General features: G+C 44.6%; 1 protein-coding gene across 2 annotated transcripts in view; it reads right to left on the bottom strand.

The window, feature by feature from the left end:
• Positions 1-12,183, bottom strand: part of RASGRP3 (RAS guanyl releasing protein 3) — a 643,233-nt gene that overhangs the window by 413,234 nt on the left and 217,816 nt on the right. For both annotated transcript variants that reach the window (XM_086926878.1, XM_086926879.1), the window contains exon 2: positions 2,421-2,578. In XM_086926878.1, coding sequence (XP_086783004.1) covers positions 2,421-2,490 — 70 coding nt within the window. In that variant the 5' untranslated portion in view covers positions 2,491-2,578. The remainder of the gene's footprint in view (positions 1-2,420; positions 2,579-12,183) is intronic.

Here is a 12,183-nt window from a genome sequence, read left to right as displayed (position 1 = left end):
TGGGTTTGGGATGTCAGGGGGCAATTTTAGGGTTCAAGGGTGGGTATGGGTTATGGGGTGCCAGGGGGGAATTTATGGTTCAGGGTGGGTATGGGTTATGGGGTGCTGGGGGAATTTATGGTTCAGCATGGGTATGGGTTTTGGGGTGCCAGGGGTAATTTTAGGGTTTAGGGCAGGTGTGGGTTTTCGGATGTCAGGGGGCTATTTTAGGGTTCAGGGTGGGTATGGGGTGCCAGGGGACATTTTAGGGTTCAGCATGGGTATGTGTTTTGGTGTGCCAGGGGTAATTTTAGGTTGCAGGGCAGGTGTGGGTTTTGGGGTGTCAGGGGGCAATTTTAGGGTTCAGGGTGGGTATGGGTTATGGGGTGCCAGCGGGGAATTTATGGTTCAGGGTGGGTATGGGTTATGGGGTGCCGGAGGGGAATTTATGGTTCAGCATGGGTATGGGGTTTGGGGTGCCAGGGGTAATTTTAAGGTACAGGGTAGGTGTGGGTTTTGGGGTGCCATGGGATTAATTTTAGGGTTCAGAGTGGGTATGTGTTTTATAGTGCCAGGGGTAATTTTAGGGTTTAGGGCAGGTGTGGGTTTGGGATGTCAGGGGGCTATTTTAGGGTTCATGGTGGGTATGGGTTATGGGGTGCCAGATGGGAATTTATGGTTCAGCATGGGTATGGGTATGGGTTTTGGGGTGCCTGGGGTAATTTTAAGGTTCAGGGTGGGTTTGGGTTTTGGGGGGCAAGGGGGAATTTATGGTTCAGCATGGGTATGGTTTCTGGGGTGCCAGGGGTAATTTAAGGTTCAGGGCGGGTATGGGTTTTGGGGCTCCAGGGGGGTGATTTTAGGGTTCAGGGTGGTATTGGGTTTTGGGGTGCCAGGGGGTAATTTTAGGGTGTGGGTTGGGTATGGGTTTTGGGGTGCCGGGGAGGGATAATTTTAGGGATAAGATGGGTATGGGTTTTGGGGTGCCAGGGGTAATTATAGATTTCAGGGCGGGTATGGGTTTTAGGGTGTGAGGGGGTTAATTTTAGTGTTCAGCGTGGGTATGTGTTTTGGTGTGCCAGGGGTAATTTTAAGATTCAGGGTGAGTATGGGTTTTGGGGGGCAATGCATCAAGCTACCAAAAATATGTGCTTTAATTGTTGTCCAGTTTCAAATGCAGAATTCACCACATTTTTTTCTCAGCTTGACCTGAGCATTACCGATCCTGATTATCTGCCATTTTAGCTCCGCCCCATTGATTTACATTAGCCACGCCCCTTCATCTGCCATGTTAGCCCCCCCGAAATTAAGACCTAGTTGCGCCCCTGCTTGACCATAATAGTGCACAGTGACTCTCTCTCCTCAACAAGTATGACCGCCGTAATCCTTCAGTCAAAGCCCACCAAGAGACTACATGATGATTAACACTACACAGCCACCTTTTTCATGCAACTCGTAGACAGTAAATCCCACGTGAAATGCGGAATGGCGTAGACAAGCAAAATATGATCGTATTCACCACCTGCACTTTTCTCTGGCACGCCTTAATTTTTTAAGGCTCACTTGCTGCCATCAGCAACACTTGCCCTTTTTAAGGAGACATAAGCCCAAATACGGAGAGGTATTGCACTAAACATTCTCAAGTTAAAGCTGGCGTGCTCGCATCCTTACCACATCACAACTATATGTGTTTTATGTTAATGATACACATACATCGTGAACTATATTCCACACTCTGCCAGATGTATGAAAACAGAATTTGGGGACAAACTTTTGTAGACGAAGGGCGCACATTTATATGAAATAAAGTCTCTGGGTCCTTATTTATGAGGCCTTGCGTCAGTTTTGCGCCTCCGGTGCGTCACTTTTTGTGACGCACCAGCGGCGTAAAATATGCGCCTTGTTGCGCCATATTTAAAAAGTGACGCATCTAGGTAGATGCGTCACTTTTTAAACCCCTGCGCCACATTATACCTGTGTCAGGTATAATGTATGCAGAGGGGGCGTTCCCCCGCAAAAAGCCTCGTAATAGTGACGCAGTGAAATCTATGAGATTTCACTGCGTCACTTTTAGGATGCTGTTGCGTCAAAATCTTGCGCCTGCCTCACAGCAGGCGTAAGACTGACGCAAGCCCTTTCACATGGGGCTTTCCCCATGTGAAAGGACGCATTGCTGGAGTTGCGTCACTTTTGTGACACACTCCAGCAATGCGTCACTTTTGCGCTTACAGATTCGTCAGAAATACTGACGTATCTGTAAGTCCTTGCGACATGATGCGTCATACATTAAATATGACGCATCATTGGTGTCGCAAGGAGTGCGCAGTGAAAAGTGACGCATCGCTGTTTTCACGCAGCGATGCGTCACTTTTCATAAATGAGGCCCCTAGAGTGGAGTGGCGTACTCGAGAGCGTTCTGAACATGAGGCAGACGTCCTTACCGAACATCCCGATGCACGTGTGTAAGAGTTCATCCAGAGAGGCAGCCTTTCCCAGCGTGCTGGATCCCATTTCCCTTCATCTACTGCCAAAGCCTCAGATGCATCTTCTAGCGCGAAAGGATTACCGCTCTTTTTCTGTCTTGGATGTCATCAAAACCCTGAAAGAAGAGCGTGAAAGAATAATTATTGTCTGCAGTTTTTAAGGTTTGTGATTTTGCCCGAAAGGAGTTACAACAAAAATGATGTATTTTTTAAGCAAAAAAGTTTGACGATATACACAATAGTGTACCTGTTATAGGATCATGTGGCGTTATGTGTCAAGAATAAAGGCAACATTGACAAAATCCATAAAGTTCACACTCTAATAAATATCTAAGAAAAGTATCAGTGTTTAAGTATACTTCATGTGATTGTCATGTGAATTAAATTATTTGCTAATCTGTTTCTTGGATGAATCATTATAAAATGACATAAAAAATCATATGTATGAAGAATGCATGAACAAGCCAGAGCTGCAGCTCTTTTTCGTGTGCCTTGTTTGATTACAGAGTGGTATGCATTGCTATTCTTTTTTTTTTTGCATGATCTAGTGGCGGCTCCTCAATTAGGAAGGAGGAGAGTTACCCCCTGCTGTGAGCACAGCAAAGGTGAAAAATAAAATGGTAATAAAGATAATTTATTACCATTTTATTTTTCACTGCTCCAAGCCCAAGCCGCGTGTGTGATGAGGCAGGCCATTGCTGCTAATTTGCAGCAGGGCAGAAGTCGTGCCCACTCCAGTTAAAAGTGCACAACACTTTGGCCAGCTATCTTGCGATGACTAGCCTCACATGCGCACTTTAAACCTCTCCAACCCAAGCTGTCTTAGACAGCACGGTGGAAAGCAAGCATAGGCTCCAGTGCCTGAGGGGGAGTTCAGCCAGACAGCTCCAACCAATCCTGGTGATTCTCTCATCCTGCTTAACATTATTAACAGGCTGAGAGCGGCCTCTGGATTGGTATAGGGAAGGTGGCTCTGAGACCACACTCTGGAAGGAACTGCAAGAACGCCTAAGACTGGTGGAGGTAAGCTAGTGGGTAAGTACACATTTTATTTTTTCCTTTATGACCGACTGACAGGCACTGCGAAACTAACACTGCCTTCCGCCTTAACCCCAGAGCTCTTAGTCACAGTGCATTAAACCATGATGGAGAACTTTGGCGATGACACTAAGGGATTTGCTGATTCCTCAAAGTGCTTGTCAGTGGGTCAAAATAATTTAATTTATTGCCTCACCATTTCTTAATGTCACTCGCCGCCACTGGCATGACCAAATGCAAAACCTGTGTGAGCCAAGCCTAGGACTTCCACTTACTTAGATTTAACAAAACTTTCACGTATATTCGCCTTAAATTATATCACAACTGAAAGGTCAAATCCAATTTTTCTAATTTATTGAATTCACTGAAGCACAATGTTTGCACCTGTCTGTGAAAAAAGAAAAAACTCTAAAATTCAGCAAGCAATAAAAGGCAGACATGGTGGTAGATTCATCTTAACAAAATTTTTCTTTTATATACAAACAACATTTTTTATATAAGTAACCTGCACTCCTGATTTTTACCAATATTAAACTCAATTGTAATTGTATTCAAACAGTATACAAGGTGTGGCCCTCAAAAAACCTGGTTAGCCTCTCCTAGGACACAATAATATGAAAATATTTCAAACAGAACCTGCTTGAGCATGAGGACGCACTATTCACCCTTCCTATAAGGTATGTAATCCAATAAGCACATTTGTCAATTATACACCTTACAATGTAAATAACATTATTCCATCAAAACATATATCATACAGTGCTCTTCATAAATCAATCAATCAATCAATCAATCAATCAATCAATCAATCAATCAAGATATTTGTATAGCACGCTACTCACCCGGAGGGTCTCAAGGCGCTTGGGGGAGGGGGGTCCACTACTGCTCGAACAGCCAGGTCTTGAGTTGCTTCCTGAAGGAGAGGTGGTCTTGGGTCAGACGGAGGTGGATGGGGAGGGAGTTCCAAGTCTTGGCTGCCAGGTAGGAGAAGGATCTTCCTCCCGAAGTGGCTCTTCGGATGCGTGGAACGGCAGCGAGGGCGTGGCTGGTCGATCGTAGCTGGCGGGTGGGAGTGTAGAAGGTCAGGCGGTCGTTGAGGTACCTGGGGCCCAGGTTGTGGAGGGCCTTGTGTGCGTGGGTGAGGAGTCGGAACGTGATTCTCTTGCCGACGGGGAGCCAGTGCAGGTCTCTCAGGTGTCCGGAGATGTGGCTGTGTCGGGGGATGTCCAGGATGAGTCGTGCAGAGGCGTTCTGGATGCGTTGGAGTCTTTTCTGTAGTTTGGCTGTGGTTCCGGTGTAGAGGGTGTTTCCGTAGTCTAGTCGGCTGGTGACGAGTGCCTGGGTGACCGTCTTCCTGGTTTCGGTGGGGATCCATCGGAAGATCTTTCGGAGCATGCATAGGATGTTGAAACATGACGATAAGACGGCGTTGACTTGTCTGGTTATCGGGAGGGAGGAGTCCAGGATGAAGCCCAGGTTGCATGCGTGGTCCGTTGGTTTGGGTGCGCTGCCCAGGGCAGGGGGCCACCAGGAGTCGTCCCAGGCAGAGGGTGATGATCCAAGGATGAGGACTTCCGTCTTGTCTGAATTCAGTTTCAGGCGGCTGTTCATCATCCACTCGGCTACGTCTTTCATCCCTTCGTGTAGGTTGGTTCTGGCGGTGGCAGGGTCGTTGGTGAGGGAGAGGATCAGCTGGGTGTTGTTGGTGTAGGAGATGATGTTGAGGTTGTGTTGGCATGCGATGGCCGCGAGGGGGCTCATGTAGATGTTGAAGAGGGTGGGGCTGAGTGATGATCCTTGTGGTACGCCGCAGATGACTTCGGTGGCCTCGGATCTGAACGGGGGGAGGCGGACTCTCTGGGTTCATCCGGCGAGGAGCGAGATGATCCACTCCAGTGCCTTCTCTTGGATTCAGATGTTGCTGAGGCGCTGCACTAGGGTGCGGTGGCAGACAGTATCGAACGCTGCGGAGAGGTCCAGGAGGATGAGGGCCGCTGTTTCCCCGTTGTCGAGCAGGGTTCGGATGTCGTCAGTGGCTGCAATGAGGGCGGTCTCGGTGCTGTGGTTGGCTCGGAAACCGGACTGCGAGTGGTCGAGGGATACGTTCGTCTCGAGGAAGGCGGCAAGCTGTCTGTTGACGGTCTTCTCAATGACTTTGGCAGGAAAAGGGAGGAGCGAGATGGGGCAGTAGTTCTTGAGGTCGGTGGGGTCCGCTGATGGTTTCTTCAGGAGGGCGCCGAGTTCGGCATGCTTCCAGCTCTCCGGGAACGTGGCGGTGTTGAAGGAGCAGTTGATGATGTCCCGGAGTTGGGGTGCGATGACGGAGTCGGCCTTGTTGAAGACGTGTTGGGGGCATGGGTCGGTTGGTGATCCGGAGTGGATGGTGTTCATCATGTGGCTGGTGTCTTTGGTGCTGACCGGGGTCCAGGCGCGGAGGGTGGTAGTGGGGGGCGTTGGTTCGGTGGTTGGGTGCGTGGTCTGTGCGCCGAAGCTGTTGTGTATGTCGGCGATCTTGCTGTGGAAGAACGAGGCGAGTGAGTCGCAGAGGTCTTGCGAGGGAGTGATGTTGTTGTTTCCGGCGCTGGGGTTGGAGAGCTCTTTGACGATGCTGAAGAGTTCCTTGCTGTTGTGGGCATTGTTGTCTAGTTATTCCTTGAATGCTGTCTTCTTGGTGGTGTGGATCAGCTGGTGGTGTTTGCGGGTGGCATGCTTGAGGGCGGTCATGTTGTCTGTAGTCGGGTCTTTGCGCCAGGCTTTCTCGAGGGTACGGCAGTTCTTCTTGGAGTTCTTGAGATCGTCATTGAACCAAGAGGCTTTCTTGCTGCCGGGCCTGCTGGGATGGTTTTTCAGAGGTGCGAGGTCATCCGCGCAGTTGGCGATCCACTGTGTGAGGTTGTTGGCTGCTTGGTTGGGGTCCGTTGGGCTGGCGGGAGGGTTCTGGCTCAGGGATGTGGTGAGCTGGTCGGTGGTGATCTTGTCCCAGCTCCTGCGGGGAACCTGTTGCGGCTGGTGGTGGGTCGTGGTCCTTCTGAAGCTGAAGTGGACGCAGCTGTGGTCTGTCCAGTGGAGTCCGGTGGAGTGGCTGAAGGAGATGTACTTGCTGTTGGAGAAGACTGGGTCAAGCGTGTGTCCGGCGTAATGGGTGGGGGTGATCACCAGTTGCTTGAGTCCGAGGTTGGCGAGGTTGTTCAGCAGGGCGGCGGTGTTGCTGTCATTGTTGTTCTCCAGGTGGAAGTTGAGGTCCCCTAGGACCTCAACTGTTGATATGCACATCAGTCAAGACACCACATCATTATATATAACATGTGACTCTCAGATGTAATCAAGATGCTGCAACCATCTTCACAGTTCAACACACTGTAGGTTTATTTTCTTTGTTGAATATTCAACTCATAAAGCTTCAGAACAAATGTTTCAAAACTCGCTACTCCCAATGCATTTCGGTGCAAAGCACCTTCATCAGGGGAATACTGTACAAATGTACAAGTATTACATGTTTCTGATTCTTATCATGAACACAAAATTAATTAATAAACTATTATCAACACATTCAATAATTCAGAGCGTTATTAGGTCCAAAAAACTCCAGTTCTGAAAATAAAGATATTCCAATCAGTATGCATCCAACTACACCCATTTTGCAAACAATGATGTTAAGCCACATAAGAGTTTTACACTTTTTGCGTGATTTGAACACATTGTGTTTTTACACTCTCATGTGACTTAACATCATTGTTTGCAAAATGGGTGTAGTTGCATGCATACTGATTGGAGTATCTTTATTTCAGAACTGTGTTTTTTTGGACCTAATAACCCTCGGAATTATTGAATGTGTTTATAATAGTTTATTGATTGATTTCGTGTTTATGATAAGAATCAGAAACATGTAATACTTGTACATTTTTACAGTATTCCCCTGATGAAGGTGCTTTGCACTGAAATGCATTGGGAGTGGTGAGTTTTGAAACATTTGTTCTGAAGCTTTAAGAATTGAATATTCAACAAAGAAAATAAACCTACAGTGTGTTGAACTGTGAAGATGGTTGCAGCATCATGATTATATCCGAGAATCATATGTTATATATAATGATGTGGCGTCTTGACTGATGTGCACACCAACAGTTGTGATTCATGAAGAGCACTGTATAATATATGTTTTGATGGAATCATTTTATTTACATTGTAAGGTGTATAATTGACAAATGTGCTTATTGGATTACATACCTTATAGGATGGGTGATGAGTGCGTCCTCCTCCTCAAGCAGGTTCTGTTTTAAAAAAATTCGGATAGATTCATCTTACCATAGACTCTGTTAAGTAATTATTGATAGTTATTACTTGACTTCCCACAGTGGTCTTGACAAACCATCCAGTTAAGAGAAAAACGCCAGCACTCTTTACCCATTATTATTATTATTATTGGGTTTTATAAAGCGCGTAGTCACCCATAAGTATCCCAGCGCTAAGATCCGATCTGACCAGAGGGAGGCTCAGGAGGGTGGGGAGGCTTGATTACTAACAATCTCCAACAATATGGAGATGGATTCTACAATGTTTCTCTGTTTGATGGCACCTGCCTTGATTTTGAGACATATTGTGATATTCACCTGATGACCTGATGAAGGACTATAGAATCACAGCCTTATTCTGAGCACAATGTAAGTGAGGATTTAGGTGCAAACTGAGTTTCCACTTGAAGTCGGAAATCAAGTTGCAAGACACCACCCCACTGTTGAAGTGTTCCCAACACAAATGCCACGAGGTACATTTTGAAGGATTTGCGTTGGAAAACAGGTAACCAATGACGATAATTTGCATATTTAAAGTGTGATTAAACTAAGTCCACAGGTTATTCCTAATGAGAGCATCTCTCTATGGTGCTGAACTCTGGGGTCATTGCTCATCCCAGTCACTACATGCAATGGAGAACACCTTCCTCAGACAGCTGCTTGGGCTGCCAAAGAGCACGCCCATAACTCCGCTTAGGATGGATCTTGGCATTGATCCTATTTCTGATGTTATTGCCTCTTGCCCTCTCCTTTTCTGGCGCCGTATATGAAGTACGCCAGAGCTAATCAACTACAGAGAGGAATTGAGGGATGTAATGTGTAAACTGGGGGCTAAGAACTTACCTTGGATATCCTATGTTAGGAGCTTGTGCTTTTCTCTAGGTTATGGTAATTTATGGTCGAACCCAGAGGACTCTTGTCCCAGCATCCAGAAAAAAACCCTAGTCACAGCGATGAAGGAATTGAAATTTGCCCACTTAGTTAGGAGTACGATCTCTACCTCCCTGATTTCAAGGTTTCTTGATGTCAAGTAGCAGTACAAATTGGAAAAGACCTTGGATGATATCCAACCGTTTCTTGCAAAAAAACTATTCATCCAATTTAGATTTGGAACCCTCCCATTGGGTGCATTTACAATTAAATGGAAGGGTTCTGTTCAATCTCTTTGTCCAGGCTGTGCTGTAGCAGAGGAAATAGAACTACATGTAATACTTTTCTGTCCTGCTTATCATAGGTCTCGATCGAAGTGGGTCTACCAACTGTGTAGAAATCTAGGGCTAAGAAATTACCTTGGGGTCTTTAGATTACTTAAATATGAAATGTCACCACTCTTTGTAGTCACAACCTCAAAATTCATATTCGCAATGTGGTGTACACGCAAAGGAGTTTTAAAGGGAAAAGAGCGGGGCAACAGTTGATGTTCATGTATCTATTAGCTTTATATTCCCTTCGTTGCTATGAAACAATGTAGTGAACGAGATGACAACAATCATGTCCCTGTTTTTTTAACATGCTAGTTTTTCTTGTAGTCTATTTCTCTAATCTATTTATTTTTTTAACATGCATATTCATAGAACATGGATTGAAGTATTTGTGATGTTTTTATTCTTTTTATATATTGTATAATAGATTGTGCTCTAGGTTCCCTCTGCAAGTGCTTATGAAATCTGTAGGGTTGGCCAGTTACTTATCATGAGCCACGGCTGTCATTATTGTATTTTACTGTTGTATATTATCAATTCTGGTTCTTTGATGTTACAACTCTGTTTGCTTCTGTAATTTTTTTAAATTATAGGTTATACTGGATGTATGCATATTTTATCTTGCTTTTATGGCTGTAAAGCCGAATTAAAGTATTTGGACTGACTGACTGACTGACTGTTATTCCTAGTGGAGTAAAGGGACACTACTGCATCCTTATGACTATCTCTGTCAAATCCATAATGGCACCCATGTGATGGCCTACATGTATAGCTTCTCCCTTTAGCCCATTACTACATTGCCTTCTTGAAAGAGTCTTTTTAATATATACAACAAGCACTTGGTCAAGGCATTATATTGTGGGCCGGACCCTAAGCTAGTAATGGAACACTTACTTTGTATTGTGTTGTTTGCTTGGTGCCTGTGCGGTAGTTATCACATAAGATAGAGCGTAAATGCCTGACATCTCTTCTGTAATATTTGGCTATTTCTTTATTTAAATGTTCTATAAAGGGATAATTTTTGACAGTTGCCAATTTGCAGCATTGGCGGTGTAGATGAATGCTAATGCTGCACCAAAGCATGCTATGTGAATCTGTGTCTGTGATGTATGAATTACCTTATATGGAATTTCAGATCCTGGGAAGCATGAAGTGGGGTTCAGTGGATTGTTTCAGCATCATCATCATGGGTAGGGAAGATCTCTTTGAAATAGCATGTTTTCCTTTTTTGTCTTGAAGCTAGAGGTAATTAGGTTATACGTTTGGGTACATTCCATTACAGATCTGTGCTCCTATCACCTGGATAAAGTTGGTCTGGGTGACTTGCACTGAAACTGGAACTGGCCACTGTGATCAGGCATCTGGGTGCACAGCTGTGAAAAGTTACATCTAAGCATTATGGGTTGTGGCATTGACATGCTTGAAAACGGTATAGGGAAATTTGAATATTATTCTCTGGGCTGCCAGGAGGCTGATATATTTAAGGTAAGGCAGAGTGTAGCTGGCTGGTTTTGTATTCTCTGTACTTTCATGATCGTTTCTTGAGGTTTCCTGCCAAGACAATGTTGCAGAAGTCCCCTTTCAACATTACCAAGGGCCAGATGTAGGAGGCAAGCCTAATACCAGTCGGTAACGGCCGAAATTACCGAATTTTGGCCGTTACCGACCGGTATTAGGCTTTTCAGATGTAGGAGGCCACATTTCAGGATTCGGTAATTTACTGATTCGGTAATTTAAGAAATCAGTAAATTACCGAATTCTTAAAATACCGATTCAGTAAATTACCGAATCCTGAAATGTAGGGAGCACTCAAGTGAGTGCTTTTCACATTTAAGGATTTGTTATTAACCACCAACTATTAGTTGGTGGTAAATGACGAATTCCTTTCAAAAAAGCAATTTTTTGCTTTTTATTCAGTGCCATGTGGCAGACATACATGCCCTTAGGGCATGCATGTGTGCCACATGTGCACCCATGCACTATTCAGGGGTGCAACAGGGTGTCAATGTGACACCCTGCCACCCTTGAAAGGGTTCCCCCTATTACCGATTCGGTATTTACCGAATTGGTATTTACCGAATCAGTAATTCAAATTCATTCCTATGGGCCTCCAGGCCCATAGGAATGAATGGGAATTACTGAATCAGTATTTACCGATTCAGTAAATACAGAATCGGTAAATACCGATTCTTAATTACCGAATCTTACCGATTCGGTAATTTTTACATAAAAATTATCTACATCCCATTTACCTATTCTTAAATACCGAATTGGTAAAATTCGGTATTTAAGAATAGGTAAATTGAGATTACCTACATCTGGCACCAAGTCTCTAGTCAATTTGATCGGTTTACAAACTGGATGAAAGGGAGGATAGTTCCTAGATACATGAGGTAAAAGTGGGTATTTTAGCTAAGCTAGTATTTGAAATCAATATCTTCTTCGGCAGAACTGGGCATTGCTCCTAATTCTGCCAGCCAGACAAATTTTAAACTATGATCTGATGGTTAAATCACTCTAAGATTTTCAGTCTCTGAACCAGTCAGGCAGAGGTAGCTTTCCTTCATCCAAAATATATGTGTTGCAGTTATTAGATGACATGTTTGTGACAATCTCTATGGCAGCACCTCATAATGTGTAGTTGGATGTCTTCTGCAAGCATTTGAAATTGAAGGTTGTATTGGAAATTACTTGTGCAAATGGTCTCATGAAATTTTTGAAAATAAGAGGGCACTTTGAAGATCCCTACCAGATCTCCATATTAGATAGACAACCTTTGCTTTGGAGGGAATTAACCAATTCCAATTTGATTAGCTACCATGGCACATTGAAGGACAGCTCAACTTGGATGCCAGCTTACCAGCTGCTTTGCGCACTTTCTCAGGATTCAGTGGTGCAACCGAGGAGAATGGCATTTAAATTAGAGGGTCAAGTACATATGCCAGATACAATTTCCAAGTTCTCTGAAATCAGCTCATCTTATTCTCAAAGAAAGTCATCAGGGTTTGAGAGTGTTTGATTAGGGCAGCAAGATCCTTCTTTAACACCCCAGGTTTCGTAAAAACCCAAAATACTTGAAGAGCTCCCTAGAGTGGTTTGAGCCCTGGCTAATACAGCTCTCAATTGTATCCTTCTTTACTTATTGCAACATTCGTCTGCCATTTTGAATTAATCTAGGCTCCAAGCGTTACC

This window comes from Lissotriton vulgaris, chromosome 6 (assembly GCF_964263255.1).
Source record: "Lissotriton vulgaris chromosome 6, aLisVul1.2, whole genome shotgun sequence".
Classification (NCBI taxonomy): Eukaryota; Metazoa; Chordata; class Amphibia; order Caudata; family Salamandridae; genus Lissotriton; species Lissotriton vulgaris.
The sequence above is the reverse complement of the archived record's forward strand: the minus strand, read 5'-3'. Positions and strand labels throughout refer to the sequence as shown.